Source organism: Dicentrarchus labrax, unplaced genomic scaffold, assembly GCF_905237075.1.
Source record: "Dicentrarchus labrax unplaced genomic scaffold, dlabrax2021, whole genome shotgun sequence".
NCBI lineage: Eukaryota > Metazoa > Chordata > Actinopteri > Moronidae > Dicentrarchus > Dicentrarchus labrax.
Genome location: NW_026136717.1, coordinates 8,301,239 through 8,318,333, shown reverse-complemented (window position 1 = coordinate 8,318,333; position 17,095 = coordinate 8,301,239). Strand labels below are relative to the sequence as shown.

Here is a 17,095-nt window from a genome sequence, read left to right as displayed (position 1 = left end):
TTGTCGGCATTGGCTGTCTTTGCTGCTCATTGACTTGTTCCTGGGACCAAATGAACTCCTCTGCTCACTTCTCTCATTCGTTTTGCAACCCCCCTCTTCTTCTCTTCAGCTACTATTGAAGCTATTGAGGCTGACGAAGGTAAATGGGTCTGGCTGCCCTCTTCTGTTGCTTTTCATGGCAATAGACAGGGGGCTCCGCTGGGTTTTCATCCATCTCGCTGGTGCTTGAATAGAGTGTGTTGGGTGTTTGGGCTAACAAAATGTGGCATAGTATTAACAGAGAAAAAGGAGTAAGTAATTAGGAAATCCTGTGGTCACAAATGTTTTAAAGGGGAATGGATTTCATAGCACAGATTTCAAAATCACAGAGATCAAACTGTGATTTTGAGTGAGAGCAAAGCAAATTCTACATGTAATTTTTCCCAGAAGTCTGCAGGTTATTCATTTATTCATTTATTAAAAATAATAATATTAGTTTTCAAGACTATATTTTTGCTAGTCTAAACAACATGGTATAATACCAGTTTATATGGTAAATATCACCGTTTATGCATCTTTCATACAAAACATTATCAGACTATTCTGGTTCAGGATAGAGATTACACTTGAGGAAATGCACATTCACACTCACATAATGTGGGAGGTGTAAATATATGATCATCAGGTCACCTGGCAGCTGCACTGAGCTTTTACCAGATATCAGAGGCACCGACTAGACCAGTATAATGTATCCTGTAGAGCTAGACCGCTAAATTGGCCTGACCCGTATACTGGCTTATAGTAGCTTATCGTAGCAGTATATATGTTGGCTGATAAGTAACAAAAAAATGTTGTCACAGAAATAATACAAAAACATTTTAAAATTCTGCCTCAATAATCCAGTCAGTTCGGGCTACAGTATCCCGAATGCAGCATTTGGTAGATCTTGTCAAGAAATTTACAGAAGGAATCAGCAGACTTTTCAGTCACAGAGACAGTAATCAGTTGTGTGGTAGGTTACACTTGTTCTCCTTTCTTCAGCTGTTTAAAGTTTTCCTGAGGGGAGTACCTTGAACAAACAAGTATTTAATTTAAATCACTTAACATCCTAATTTTACTCTGGTTTATCTCTTACTTTCTGAGATTGTGTACCTCCTGCTCTGCCCTCACACAATGCTGTGAAGTCTTGCTATGAAAGCTCATAATGGTATTTCCCCTTTGAAACAACTAAAGCAGTTGTGCATTGTTGTTGCTGTTGTATTAATATAATACTACTGCAGTTTTCTTTAGAGTTGAATCTGAATTAGTAGAGACAAACGCTCCACAAGAGGCTTTGAAATCCAAATTGGATTCTCCCTAAAATCATTTTGATTTACATCGCCTTTGGCGCAAGAACAACCTCAACTGCGAGCTAAATAGTAGTTTGCCAGCTGCTATTTACGTTGGAATTGTCCAGTATTTCCTCTTTAGCCCCATAGAGGACAGTCCATTGTAGTGCCGAGACACTTCTCTGCTTTTCTCTCCATGTGGATCCTCTGTGGCCCTGCTGTGTCGTGTTCTTTCCTGTGAGCTGCTAATAACCTGTGTCTGACCTGTGCTATGCAGCAACACAACTACGCTACCCATCTCCACGCTCCCCAAATTGTCCTCTAAAATGATGCCCCCACTCATTCTAGTAAAGGGTCATCGTCTTTGCAATCATAGTTTTTTATCACCATTAAGACCCCAGTCTTTATGAATGGTGGAAGTAACAAAATCTTCAACTTTTTGTAGTTAAAAATGGGCTGAAATGAAACTCGATCAAGCTGAATATTGGAATTATAATGTAGAAATGTCCCATTGAATTGAATAAAACAGCGTTGAGCTTACAAATGTGATAACATTGTATCAAATCAGCCTGATTTTATTCATTTCAGTGGTATTTGAATAAAAGTAATTTTTTCTTCAAATTGCATTATTCAGTTTAATTGAATTGATCTTGTTTTCATTTAACTCTAGTCTAAATATTGTGACCTCCACCCCTCATAAACTTCAGTGAACCCTTAATTGCTGCATGCTCCAAGCAGACTTAACAAGTCGTTGGCACCCCAAGTACCTCTGTAGTGTCTTTGTACGTGAGCTCAGTCTCAACGTGGTTCTATTCTGTGGAAGTGAATGTCTCAGTGGGCTCCACTCCAGTGTTTTTTTTTTTCTCCCCTCGTTCTTTTTTGTCTCTTTGATCATTCTCCTTCCTCCCTATTGTCGTTTTTTAATCTGTGACGTGATGGGGCGATCTGGATGTTTGGGGTCCTCAGGTGTTCTGGAATGTGCCCGAGTCAAAATATTCTTTAATATTATCCATATTTTAACTCATATCTTTTGCAAAGTGCATACAGTATTTAAGATAATGATACTAAATGGCAGTACAACATGGCCATTAGATGGTCCAGTATTATAGATGTATTTTCACAGATGCTGATTAAAGCATGGATTTATGGCACAATGAAAACCTGTTGACCCTGATACCAGGAGTACCCGCTATAGATTTAGAAGGATTATTTAATCCTTTTGTCTGTGCAGTTATATAATTTTGAAACTTTTGATAAATGGTGTTAATGTGTTGTCATTTCATAAAATGAGATATCCTTTTTTATATTAATTGTCCATCTGCTATCGAACCACTTAACATTCTAAATGATCAATATGTAAATAATGCTGTACAATATATGCTGCTGTCCATTAAAAATCGAACACATTTAAACAGTTCTATCACCGGTTCAGCCTTATAAATAGTACAGATTTGTGTCGCATCACACTTACAGTTTTTATGTTCCGTTGAAGGAATAAGTCGACATTTTGGGAAATATGTTTATTCACTTTGTCTCATAGAGTAAGACGAGTAGATCGATACCACTGACATATGTTTGTTCAGTATAAGGGTACAGTCATCAGCTGGTTAACTTAGCTTAGCTTAGCTTAGCTTAACTAACATCCAGCAAAGTGTTAAAATTACTTACCAAACAAAAGTCACAAATTGTTTTGTTTTTTGGGGGGGGTTTTTTGTACTGATTCAATTTAAACGTAATAATGAATGAGCTTCAGAGGTTCTTGTAGGCAGATAAGGATTAAGACAGAGTCATGCTAGCATGCTAAGCAAATTGACCTTCTCATCCAACTCCATGTAAGATAGAGAATAAACATTTTTCAAAACGTCTGATCTGTTCCTCTTAAAGCCAGCTCTTCAGGGATCAGCACCATGCAGTTATCCTTAGTGTTAGCAGGCCCTTCAGTTACTCATTGTTCATGGAAGACTTGCAGTTGAATTAGCCAACAGCTCCTCAGATACAGTATTTATGTTGTCGCTTTCTCAGCTAAACAAGTTTTTTGTCACAACAATTCTATGAACCAAGACCAAACCAAAGATAAGCCAAATGTGGTGATGTGTTGGTTGAATGTGAGCGAGTGTGACCCCATTCTTTTAATCATTGAGTCTCCCCCCTCTAAAATCGCTCCTGATCTCTCCTCTTTTTTTTCTCCCCCTTTTGTCTTGCATCTCAACAGCCATCAAAGGCTTCTCGCCCCAGCACAAGATCACCAGCTTCGAGGAGGCGAAGGGCCTGGACCGCATAAACGAGAGGATGCCACCGCGACGAGACGCCTTGCCCTCCGACGCCAGTCTCAACTCCCTCAACAAGGCCCTGTCCTCGGAGACCAACGGCACAGACGCCAAGGGAAGCACCAGCAGTGGCAGCAACATCCAGTGAAGGCCTGCAGCAGGCACCACCTTGGCCAACGGGGCTGCCCCGCCCCCAGCCTCATTACGGCCCGCCACCACAGAAAAGGGGCAAAGGGTGAAATAGTAAAAGGATGGGGAGTGTTAAGAGAGCGGAAGGGGGGAGGCATCTATGGCTCACACTGGGGGGACATCTCACTTGCTAGTCTTTGGATATGCCTTCAAAATATTAGTTCATAGTCAAATCTGCTAAGTTATTGCCGGTTCACATTTCTGAACGGTCAGGCCTTTATTGTGCTTGATTCTCCACCATACCACAGTATGTCAGAGAGAGAGAGAGAGAGAGAGAGAGGGATAGAGACATCTTAAAGGTGATTTATTTTCTTTTTTCCTTGAAAGACCCTTGCTCATTTACACCGAAATGGAAAGTCGTGTAACTTCTTACTAACTATTGTACGTTTACAAAAATACAGCACTAAAAAGGACAGAACATGAGATAATGTTTTTAACATATAAGGGTGTACAAACTAAATAAGGACTATTTATTGATAACTTTTTTTTTGCTACTCTTATAAAATAGCTCTGAAATTAATTAGGCAGTCTTAAAAAGAATGTTGCAATGTTGTCGAAATGCCAAATAATGGAACGTTTTATGGTTTTGTACATATTATGCTTACCTCAGGTTCTTTTGGTGTGTGCTTTGACCTGATTTTTCTGTATAATGGCTAAATAACTCGGTAATGAATACCTATTTTCTTGAGTTTCATAACTGGAATTTACATTTACCTATCTATCATTTGCAAATATGTTTATTTTTTGTCTCTTTTGGAAGGGGGGGTAGATTTATTGTGGCTTGCTGGAATTGAGTGTTAATTTTTCTCTTTTTAAGTATTGCGAACAAAGTAAGAATAGAGAACCTATATTGTGTAAAAAAAAGAATACAATAAACTTAAAGTGTCTGCCTATGCATGTTTTATAAAAATCAAACAAAGGAAATAGAAAATCTGAATACCTTGGCTGCGGAGGCCTGTTTTGAAATATATTACGCTTTAGTGAACATATACTGGATATACCTGCATACTTTCAATTAACACCATGATGCTCTATGCCTTCAACTTCTTTTGTAATTGAAGCATTTAATTATCTAAGATGGATGAGAAATCATATTTTTAACCTGCGCTTGTAAGTGCACACAGTCCAATTAAGCATGTTTGACAATTCTTGTGAGGTGTGTGGTTACATGTGTAACTCAAAAATGCATGATTAGCTGTTTGTGTCATATAACAGGTAAATCAGTTTTGTTCTGTTTTGTAAATGTGCCACAGAAAGTGTAATTTGATTATTATTACTATTATTATTTGGAACTCTGCTTTGTATATCAGTTACAGGTTTGATACTGCTCAATACTTTAAGATGAAACTAAAAAAAAATACTTCGATCTTTTTTAAGAACTGCTTAAGTGCCCAAGTAATTCACTACACGACATGAAGCCTTGCTTTTGTAATTTAACTTCAAAACTGTTGGCAGATGAGGCATGCACTTGCAACTATGAAAAGTATTTTATATAACTGTTCAATAAAAATGTGCATGAATTTCAACTTGAAATAAAACCGCTTCGCCTGTGTGTGTGTGTATGCCTGTGTGCGTGAGTGTGTGTGTGCGCGTGTGTGTGACTCAGACTGTCCTACAGTCCTCCGCCAATGAATATGCAACCATGTAAAATAAAATCAAATACATGATACACATAGTCTTTCGGGCATTTTTGCATCGCGAGTGAATAAAGCTGTGTTCTAGAGCTACGTGGTGGTGTGTGTTTTCCAACAAGATTACAGGAAACACACTCGCTGTCGCCCGTAATTCAAACCTGCAGGGAAATGAAAGACTAACAATAGAGACACAATATTTCATTCAAACGGGCAGGAGAGAGAGCTTTAAAGGTCCTTCCATCACTACACACACTCTCTACCATATGGAGTCATCATCCTAACACTGATGTGTGTTCGCTCTATATTATTCTACCGTGTTTTGGCTCTGCTTTGTAAAGTTCCCCTTCAACTGAAGAATTTGCCATTAACTGGCCCCAGTATGTTTATGGGAAATTGCTCCTTGGCAAATCTGCAACAAAGGTGTTTCCTCTTCATCAACCTTAGTGACTTCTTTGATTAAACTACAAAGAAGAGGCCAAGATTACGCAGGCAGGCCTACCTGTGTACGGACAAATATCTGCAGGCTTCCTCCCTTACAAAGATTCAAAAAAAATAATAATTTAATTTAACATGAGTGTACTAAAAGATCAACTTATTTGATTATACTTATTTACATGAATTGGTTTAGCTTTCCCCACCCAAAACAATCCAGCTTACTTCTACTTTCTTAAGCAGTTCTCCTAGCTTTAACTCTAAAATGGACCTACGCAGCCAACATCTTCTTTTCCCTGCTTTCTGAGGTGTCCTTCTTTTGGTCTTTTCAGCCTAAACCAAACACAATGCTCAAGTGAAAGGAAGTAAACTCTGACATCCTGTTTTTTTTCGGGAGGGCCAAATAACAGGAGCTTGATTTTTTGTATCCTCAGAGGGACAATGTGAAAACCAACTGAGTTTGATGTCAAGGAGACATTGAAGTAAACAGCTAATGTTCTGCAGCAGAAATCCTCTTCATGGTGTCGTGTCCACAGTGTCCGTAACATAAGCCATAATAACCTGGCATCTCATATGAAACGATAAAATTTCTTTACAAAACTGCCCGGGAGTCCAACTACCAACTTTAACTCACAAGTAGACACTAGATTTAGATTATGGTAAGCAGCCTCAGCAGTGACCCATCTAAGGTCATGTCCATGCTTTCTGGAAGCACTGTTACATAAACAATGAAGAATAGTAAAACGTCATGGTTGATATTTGAGCAGCACCCCTCTGGGCTTTCTAGACATGACTCTTTGTCATGTGTTCCAGCCGCTGTTTAACAGAACAAACTTCCATTTAGCAATTGTGTTTCTTTTTCTTTGTTTTGTCGATGTGTGCATGTGACAGTCAGTATGAAGTTGATGCAAGTGATGCAAGTGGTTCCCTTTTTTTCTGTGGATGAGGCTTCTGAATCAGTGCCACCATCTCTTCACTGTATCCTACTTCACACATTTGTTTATCTTATCCTATAATTACATATACATACAGTTCTTGGATGTTGTTTTTTTCAAAGCTTGATTGACATCTTTTTTCCAACTGATGTCAAATGAACTTGTTTTCGCACCGTCTGTAAGTCCCAGTCTCCTCCCAACTGGTCAAGTGGTGTCAGAGCAGGAAAAAATAAGTGATGGGAGTTGGCACTGCGTTCAAAACACAAAACTGAGATTCTCATTAAATGTACATAGGTGTGCAACCACTGGCTGCCTTGCGCTGGTCTCCACAACCACCCATTTTACGTCAGGGAGGGAAGTCAGTGTATTTCCTCCCCTTCTTTATCTAAAGGAAGTGCCAAAATAAGCATCAGCAGTGGAGCACCCGAGCTCGGACACCTTTTCCACTGGCCACTCGGTTGGAGTCTGAGAAAGAAGTCAGAGGAGTTCACAGCCGCAGACTCAACATGAAGACAATCAGGGTTCTTGTCCTCCTTCTGCTTGCATCTGTCCACGTCTTCACACCAGGTGGGGGAAACCATTCAAACTGCTTTTTGCTGGGATACATTCTATTAGATATCATAGAATCAGAGCTGGGGGGCCTTTTAAAGTCTTCAGCTCTCCCTAACAAAGATCAGTTACATTAGCCTTGTTTCTGTGCATTGTCAGCATATGGAGGACTAAAAATGGCCTTCTTTACTGATGTGTGAAAATTGAATCTAATATCTTACAGTGTTAAAATATTAACACAATTAGGGTTTCCTATCAAGTTTATAGGCAGAAAATGTATTTATTATTATTTGTGTGTTGTGGAACAGTAGTTGTTGTGATTTATCATGTTAAATTTTACTTGTGTTTTTTTTTTTTTATTGTTTTATTTAATTTTGTTTTGGTATGCAAAAGATAAAGATCACAATGTTGTTCTAAATACACTCACACTTTGAACGTTACCTTGGAGACAATCACTCAAACAGTGTGTTTCCGTTAATTCAGACTGAGATAAGCTCTGTGTGTGGGTGTCTCTCTCTGTGTGTGTGTGTGTGTGTGTGTGTGTGTGTGTGTGTGTGTGTGTGTGTGTGTGTGTGTGTGTGTGTGTGTGGCCTTCAGTTGTCCTCCACTTTAGCAAATAAAAAAAAGATTGCAAGTAGTTTATTATTTTGCCATATTCAGTCGCAGTGACGGTAGAATGTATTTTTTATCACGGATATAAGATATTAAGCCCAAGTGAGAACTTCAGGAATGAAAAATCCCAAGTGCCAAAGTGACAAATGAGAATCTCTTGGTTGAAGGAAAGGAAAAAGAGGAGAGGAGAAGAAGATTTTTTTTTTTTCCTCGTGCAGAGCCAAAATAACTTTTGACTGTGTTTACTGCGCTGGGCAGATAGGTGATCTAGCAGCAGATAGCCAGTGGGAACCAAACTGCCCCCTCTCTCACAAAGACATCAGATCATTGTCCTGAGACCGAAATGTCCCAACTGGCACCAAATCTACTTCCAGCGTTTAGCAGTAAACATCTGGAGGAAACACCCTACCCCAGGCTATAGCCAGAGGCTTTTTTTTTTCCAGAACAGAAAAGCAATGAGAAGAAACAACAAAGATTTCTCTTGAGTCTGGGTTAAACTTCAGTCACAAAAACTGTTACTTGAGACTTACTCCGTAGTGAAAACATTTGAGTCTCAACGTTTGAATGTATAAGACAGAGACTGCAGCCTCACTGCTTGAATAGTTCAAGCAATGTTAACACACTACAAATGTGTAATTTTTATGGTGACTTTAAAAGACTTGACTTGCAATTTCCTTGTGACTTATAAAAACACGGGACTTGACCCAAAGGACTATAGGCATGACTTGAGGCTTTACTCAAAGGACATCAACTGACACTTTTCACACCAAAATACTTGAGACTTTACTTGAACTTATCTGAAATTACTTATATACTTTTGACTGACTTGAGATTTGCTTCAAGACTTGACTTGGACTAAAATGACTTATACAGGACTTGACTTGAGATTTGCCCTAAAATACTTACCCCAGCTTAATTACTATGACTTGTGCCTTGACTTAAAGTTAGGGTCAGACAAAACACTTGCGACTTGCCTCAAATTACTTGAAGGGAGACCTGCACCAAATAATTTAAAACTTAAATTTTGACCGGAATTACTTAAAGGACTCAGCTCTTGAGAAGAAAAACTTGAGACCTGAATTGAGACGTGAATTGAGACCTGACTTGAGACCTGACTTGAAAACTGATTTTTCTTCCTGATGAGACTCACAAAGCCGGACAGAGCTGCATGTGGTCAGTACTGAAACGTGCAGTTCAGCCCTTCAGCGACGGCTCTGGTGTGAAATTTGTTCACTGGTATCCTAGCTGACAGCAGTGAAGACAGGAAGCTTGGCTGCACAAGTCAGGGGACAACAATAGTTTGTCTGGAGCAGGATGCAGCTTCACACTGTTGCAGTGCTTCAAGCAGAGGATATCCACTTCAACATGTCACAACCTCCACCGCAGTCTTGACTTCTCTTCCCCAGTCTGACACTCGGTGCGAGGGCACGTCTTTTTCCCAGACACTGGACTTTAAAGCTGTGCCAAACAGGAATGATGCAAAAATGCTATCTAAAATAGTGAATCCGTCTGAGGAAATGTTTTACGTAGACATACTAATTCAAGGGTTTTCATGACGGAAGCAATTCCTAGATAACATGTTCGTTTTGGATCTTGTCCACTGACCTCCGACAGTGAGGGTGTAAAGCAGTGACTGTGAGCTCAGCGGTTGACAATGCCTTACATGTTACTGTCATTAATCTACAGCAGCAAATCAATAAAGATTCATGGAAGGGCTTACAAAAAGGTCAAACACCACTTTGTAAATGAATATAGTTACTCATTTTACCTGTCACAAAAACTGTTGTATTTCTGCTTTACAGTTGCATCAGATGAAACTGAACAAACACAGGACCCATGTAAGTATGGCATTAATGCAATAGTAATAATGCAGTTCTAACTTTTGGAATATACACTTGTTTGCTTTCTGGCGGAAACACCACTGTAGGTATGGGAGTGTTCTCATCTAGCTCTCCTCCAGAAAACAAATAAGCATATTTCCCAATTTTTTTATGCGGGTGACAAACAGCTCTGTGGGATCTTTGGTTGGGTCAAAGTATAAATTTAGAGTTTACATTCCTTCAGCTTTTCCTTCCTTGTTGTGCCCAGACTCCTCTAAAACGATAACAGATACATGGCCATAGTTGAGTTCTGTTTTTGTTATTTTTATTTTTTTAATTTTATAGATCTTACCCAGCTATTTACATGTCAGTGTCTTTCTTTAGCAGGAGTAACAGCAAAACCAATACCAGCAACTGAACCAAAAACAGAAACTGCAACAACCCCAAAGGCAGAACCATCAACATCCCCAAAAGCAGCACCATCGACATCCCCAAAAGCAGCACCATCGACAACCACAGAAGAAGCGCCATCGACAACCACAGAAGCACCAAAACCTACTGTCGTTGTTCCTGATAGTGTCAACAACACATCTACTAAGAATGGTGCGAGGAAGTCACTGTACCAAAGACAGATAGATAAATACATACAATGCTCCTAACTCATGGGCTTATTTAGTCTACAACTGTAATAGACCTAGGCCCATGTTCCTGAAAAAGGAATGATTGATTGATTTCCCATTTTTATTTTAGCAGCAACTTCGCGTCCAGCTGTACCAATTACTACATCAGCAGAAGGCCACAAGAATATGGTCACCTCACCGCCAGGAATTGAGTCTACATCCAGTAAAAGTTAGATTTCTAAATTTTTTAAATTTTGGTTTAAAGTTTATTGATGATACACAGCTGTATGTCATGGTTTCAACTGTGTGTGCACACATTCTATGGTACAACAATAATGTAAATGAGCAGTTAAATCAACTCTACTTGTATATATATTAAAATTATCATTTTTTTACCCTTCCTCTATTAGCTTTGGGAAATAAAACTTTGCAAACAAGATCTCATGGGAACCATTCTCATAACGTGACAAACATTGAGACTCCAGGTAAGAACATATTTGATAAAACTAGCGTCATCAGTAATGAGCAAGCTTGTGTGCTCTTTACTTAAAGACAGACAATTCAGACAGAAGATACAGCTTGTAAAACCTGATAATGTATGGGTTTAACTGGGAGCAAGGTGTGACCATGCTGAATGTAATCTAAAATGACAACTGTGTTTAAAGCGGTGTGTAAAACAGTTTGAATTTTGTTAGGACCTGATGACAGTACTGAAAAACCCCAAACAAACAAAGGTACGTATCAAATGAACACAACATCACTGCTTCCTTCTATGATAGTCTTGTGACCAGTGATTAAAAATTATGTTTTTAAGAAGTTAAATGTAGACACAAACATTATTTCCAAGTCTGACTCAAATGAAGCTACTGATCTTAATTTTCTACAGGTGCAACTAGTCCTGCCTCCCCAGGTACAGTATATCATTCACACACTACTTTGTACATGTTTTGTCTTTTACAGAACATCCTCCTCTTTTTCCTTCTTTTGCATTTGCATTCATAAAAACAAATGTAATTCCAACATAATATGACATATGATCACAAATGTTCTCTTTGACAGTTGATACACTGTCTGTGAGGTGGATCATTTTATTCAAACTGTTTCATACGTTGAGACTATGAGAATGTCTATTTAAAAACACATCAGAACTTAAAGCTGATATCCTGTATTTGTGATATGTGACATATAGTAAAACTCTATCTAAAATCTATGTAGACTCTGAATTCTGCAGTTGTTAAGATGTTGATTGACAAGTATTTAAGAAAGTAATTCATTCTTTTCAATATGATTGTACCACTTCCAGGGATGACAAAACCCTCAGGTGGAAAGCCTGGAAATAACATGACTGGTAAGCCGTGCTGCATATGAAGCCATGAAAAAAATCATAAATAGTTTTTAATCATACTGGTAAGGAGCAAGCGGCAGAAAACTTATCAAAAAACTCTTACTGTGAAAGGTTCCCAGACTGGCAGTGATGAGGAAGTACCCCCCAAATCAGGTAATGTACTGAACTTTACTAAAGTGTCCTCTGTTGAACTTGTCAGTCATACCCCGTCAAACTAGGTGATTTCATCAAAATCAGACCAGATGTAGCAGTTGCAAACAGCCTCACAATGACATGCTAAGCAGGTATATGTTTGCCATGTTCACCATCATAGTTTAGCGTGCCAACATTCCCTAATTTGCACTCAACACAGGATACAGCTGACACTGATGGCTATGTCACTGGTTTTGTTCGTTTTAGGTGAAAAACTACACTAAAGTTTCACAACCTGTGCTAGATGAAAAGTTAAGGGATCACCAAATTCTATGCCAATCCATCCCACAGATCTCAACCTCATGGAGGCGCTAGGATCACAAATGCCGCTGAGGAAAACTGAATGGCTATCCATCCAGTAGTTGTCAAGTCTCGACCAAAATAATGGACCAACTGACAGATACTTGAGCTATGATGCTAGTGTGCTAAAAAAAATACCTTGTCATATCCCACAGCAAACCAATTTCCTTTGCATCATAACTACCCATCATACCTCCAAATTTAACCAAAATCTAACCACTTTGTGAGACAATTAAAACTACATTGATGTTTCCTTCAATTTTACCCTCAGACAAAAGGCTGTGGTGGATTCTGTTGCCTGTCCTCCTGGTTGTAGCTGCTGCGATGATTGTCCTCAGGTTCAAATGCAAGAAGATCCACGATCACACAGGTACGTATACTGTGGGTTGCACAATGTACTAAAATATGGTATATCACATAGTGCATCAATATATTGTGAACTCTGAGCTGTAATTATTAATGGATCAAGGTCCAGTGTGTAACATTTAGGAGGCAGAAATGGAATATAATATGTCTAACTATGTTTTCATTAGTGTATAATCATCTGAATCGTTGTGTTTGTTGAACCACCATGTTTATACTGTAGCCCAGAAGGGACAAACCAAACACTGGCTGAAGATAGATCCTATTTGTGTTTCTCATGTGTTTACCGGCCACTGGTGTCTTACGGGTAGGTGAAGCGAGGGAACTGTAATCTGCAACCACACCACCAGATGCCACTAAATCCTACACACTGGTCCTGAGAAGATCCATATTTTTGATATTTAATGAGATAAAAAAAATATATATATATTTAATGTGTTCTCTGGTCTTCTGTTCGACAGAAACCATCGATACTGGAACTGAGAAGTAAGTTTGAGTAAGTTATGGCCTGAATTTAAAAGGTGTGTGAACAACTAAAACATTCATCCCTTTTCCTCTGGTGCTCTCTCACAGCGCGTCTTTTCAGAGCAGACCTGAAAGCACCAAAGATGGTGTCATGCTCCTCGGCGTGAAGTCGTCAGGCGGAGAAGAAAATGGTGAGCTGCCTTCCGTCTATTTCCTGTGAACGGTCCTTCCAAGTTCCTTCTGTTTGTGCATTCTTCCGTTACTTGGTAAAACTGTTTCTCCAGACACAGACTTGCAATTATTCCAGGGAAGTCTCAGGCTTTTAATATCTCATTGTACTGTACAGGCTTATGGGGCTTTGCTGGGCAACAGAAGGTGTTTCCTGTGATTTCGCGCCCCCACCCTCGAACAAGCAGCAGGGCTTGAAAGATAGGGACTTCCTAACATAAACACAGATTATTTTGGACGGGAGCTATTGTACAGCCAGTAAATGTCACTGTAGCCCAGACGCTGCAGGCGTGTGCTTGTTTGTCAGTGAGGTGAATGTATGTGCACATCCACGGGTGAGCATGTGTCATACATGGTTTGTAAACAGGCTCAGTACCTCTACACCCCACCCGTGAAAAAAAGAAATCTGGGCACTGCATGTCCTGCCTTCCTTCCCTAATACAATCTGGCCTCCATGACTTGGCTGAAAGCTTTAGAGGGAAATGGAGTCATGCTTTAGGAATTTTGCTGAGGAAGAAAGTGTTTATGTTGTTACAGACTACTGAATTTCTTTGGATTGTAGTTTTATACATTCTTATCTGACTGCTAAACTTGTTGCACATATATACTGCACTCCATGTAGATAAAACCTTCAGCAATCCCACGGTCATGAACATAAAGCTAACCAACAAAAACTGCTTTTTTGCTGACTTAATTAGCTTAAAATCCTAAATGTAATACAATGAGTTCAGGTCGGCTACAGGAAAGCGTACCACTGGTTTCAGATTAGCATTTGGATCAGAGAACGTGGGAACATTTCCCACCATGGTCCTAATCAATATGAGATACTGTCCTATTGTGCCTAGTCAGTGCAACAGTGCCGTCTAGTGTTGAAGGCACAAATGATCATCAGAACACAATTCACAGCATTATGTTGAGCAGGTTGGATACAGATCTCATTTTTTGATCACACAGATGTGGTTTTATCCTCGTGTGATTTCATCACCTGCCCCCTGCTGTTATGTCTGTTTCAGCTGCTGCAAGATAAAAAAGAAGGACTGAAACATCAAGATCAGCCAGCGGATGAGTCACACCTGTCGCCCACACGCTGATGGTCTGGAGGAGCTGTTTAGATGTTTGATTTCTTTTTTGTGAAACATTTTGTGAGGCCAGGAACAGCAGGTTTTGTGTATGATTCTTCATGTATGAAGCAGAAAAGTGTTGGAGAGCGGGTTTATTTTATGTATGATTCTGTATGCTGAAACCAGTATTATAAAGCAGCGTGTGTGACTGTGATCATATATAAAGAATAAAAGAACTTAACACAGTAAATCTCTTTGATAGCTAAATACCGCAAGCACACAAACCATTGCTTGTGGAATATAGTAAATAAAAACGTAACCTATACACCCTTTATTTCAGTATACTGTTGACCAAGACAAACCTAAATATAACTGCATAGCTAATTTCTGTCTACATGCTGGGCCACAAGACACATTTTCTGTACAGTACACTGACCTCAGATCTAGCACATATTTGATGTAATGAATCACTATTCACGTCATAGTTTTATAATTATCTTTTTGTTTCGTTTATCTACTGTTTTGTAGATTATGTTTTGTGTGTCACCAAAAAAAAAAAACTGGAACTGGCTCATTTGAGGTGTACTCCATTTTAACTTTCTATGTATTTCATTAAAGCATTTCTTAAAAGGAGGTAGTTAAATATTCCACGGGGCTTCGCACAGCGTGTCTGTGTGAGCCTTTAGCTGAACTCAAAGGTGGATTTGCATTAACAGTGTTTCTTTTCAGCAAATACAACACTCAAGCTCAAGGACTAAGTAAAGCGGGCGCAGAAGGTTGTATTTAAAGACACTGGAACTGTTTATGGCTGGAATTTGTAGTTCTCAGTTTCAACAATAAATCACTAGAAAATCATTTGGTTGTGCAGCTTCAGTTCATCAAGTTTTGGTCATATCTTTATTTATTTGGTTCAATATCACATTTTGAATGACTTAAACTCACACTTCAAAGTTATATAATCTAATAACACTTTATTTCAAACATATGCCGCATATTAAGTCAATCACATTACTGACATTTGACTTTAAAATCCTCAAAAAACTCTCTATATATTTATTATTATTAGCTTTTCTTATGTGGTTTTCGGAAAACCTGTTGTTTTTTTGTTGTCATTACTTATAAATAGGGTGTAATCATACAGAGTGTGTAATCCAGATCACCACCAACAGTGTCAGTTCAATGATTCACCACTAGAGAGAGTAGTCAGCACAGAGAAAGCAACCATGGTTTCGGCCCCAGTTCATAAGCTAGTGTTTATTGCAGAGAGGTTCATGAGGTTGTTGAGAGAGGAGTGACATTTAGACAACCAGTGTCATACCAATCATACACACTCTCATGACCAATGTCACCAGATCTTCACACAGTGTTTTCTTTACAGAACTAATTCAGCTTTCATTTCATGCTATAAATTCAAATGACTTTTGCCATTTTATAGCCCCGACCTCCATTTTGAATTGATTCACACACGTGGTTGTAAGGCTCTATCTGTGGCCTTTGTAAGCTGAGACTGGGTAACAGCTTCGACCATGGGCTCTTTCCCTCAAAGAGACAGTGGGCAGATTGGCAGAGGGCCCATCACACACCACTATAATGCAATACCAGCTGTGGCATGGGCTGAGTTACATTCAGGATGCCATGCCAGGCTCCTTCAGCTTCACTCTACAATTTATAGTGTTTAGTCTCCCTCTTTAGGCCAAGTATCTACTCACTGTGAAAAGTCAATACAGAAGTTAGAATTCATTTCAACCAAGTGCCTTTTCCTCCAAAATCGAACCCTGCTGAATATTTCCTTTGTAAGGCGGCAGTCTCATTGATCTACTGTATGCTTCAGAGACCTAATGGAGGTAATTTCCACATATTAAATCTCTAAATCTGCAGCACAGTAGGGAAATGTAACATTTTAGAACAATGATAATTGCCCCCTTAAGAGTGTTTCTCTAGAGAGAAAACATTATTTGACTCAGTTAAAATTTTCTTTAGAAAATGGGATTCTCGGATTGTCTTGAATCATTGAGTGACACAACAATTGGCCCAAACGGAAGCTAAAACTGAATATTTTGCTCTGTTTAATTTAGGATGCCCAATTGGACACAAATATTAGAGATGTGGTATTACTGCAGAGGAAATGTATTAATTAAGTAATTCTCAATGGAGCCCTTGTGTTTGTCAAATAGAGTCCATTGGCTTCAGTGGGCTTTGGTCTTTTTATTCTAGTGCCTCATGTTGCTCATTTGTAAATGAACTCATCGGTAAAAGCTGTTACTTCAGTAAGTAGTACTGGTAAGTACTGACATCAAAATAAATTTAAGGTACTACACGTAAAAGTACTCATGCAGAATGGCCCATTTCAGAATCCTGTATATCATATTACTGGATTATAGTTATGCATTTATGTGTAAACATCAGTTAAATGTTTCAGCTCAAGGTGGGGGTAATTCTAATGACTTAATAAACTGCTGGAATGTATAAAAATACTTTATGATTTATATTTTATATATTATTTTTTATAAGTATTTAGTGACTAAAGCTGTCAAATAAATGTAGTATGTTTTTGTAGGTTTGCAGGTGAAGCTTCTTCCACAATGTTTGTCTATTAATTTCATTGGGTGTCTAATATTTGCAGGTCTGTTAAACCTTATCTGTACATTATAAATAAAAAAAATTACCAGGCAACACCAATAAACCACTTCATTATCACAATAAATATTACAGTTAACTGCAAGAGTGTCTTGTCAGACAGAATCAGTTGAAGAGGAGCTGAGTAACAAATAGAGCA

At 38.8% G+C, this 17,095-nt stretch overlaps 2 protein-coding genes across 8 annotated transcripts in view; both read left to right on the top strand.

The window, feature by feature from the left end:
- The window catches only part of LOC127379478 (protein phosphatase 3 catalytic subunit alpha), a 65,317-nt gene extending 60,016 nt beyond the window's left edge, over positions 1–5,301 (top strand). For 2 of the 4 annotated variants that reach the window (XM_051429113.1, XM_051429114.1), the window contains 2 exons: positions 110–139; positions 3,520–5,301. In XM_051429113.1, coding sequence (XP_051285073.1) covers positions 110–139; positions 3,520–3,722 — 233 coding nt within the window. In that variant the 3' untranslated portion in view covers positions 3,723–5,301. The remainder of the gene's footprint in view (positions 1–109; positions 140–3,519) is intronic. The other 2 variants (XM_051429115.1, XM_051429116.1) reach the window with 1 other exon arrangement.
- A 1,796-nt stretch (positions 5,302–7,097) lies between these two features.
- On the top strand, positions 7,098–15,174 carry LOC127379530 (proteoglycan 4). 4 transcript variants are annotated; one of them, XM_051429226.1, is made up of 13 exons: positions 7,100–7,331; positions 9,728–9,763; positions 10,130–10,348; positions 10,499–10,594; positions 10,776–10,850; positions 11,061–11,099; positions 11,252–11,275; positions 11,669–11,713; positions 11,822–11,863; positions 12,474–12,572; positions 13,027–13,051; positions 13,139–13,221; positions 14,272–15,174. In XM_051429226.1, the coding sequence occupies exons 1-13, from the start codon at positions 7,271–7,273 to the stop codon at positions 14,283–14,285; spliced, it is 858 nt and encodes a 285-aa protein (XP_051285186.1). In that variant the 5' UTR covers positions 7,100–7,270; the 3' UTR covers positions 14,286–15,174. The 4 variants fall into 4 exon arrangements, with proteins under 4 accessions (XP_051285187.1, XP_051285186.1, XP_051285188.1 ...); XM_051429228.1 differs by having other exon boundaries at positions 7,103–7,331; positions 10,133–10,348; positions 10,496–10,594; XM_051429225.1 differs by having other exon boundaries at positions 7,110–7,331; positions 10,496–10,594.
- The last annotated feature ends 1,921 nt before the right edge of the window (positions 15,175–17,095 follow it).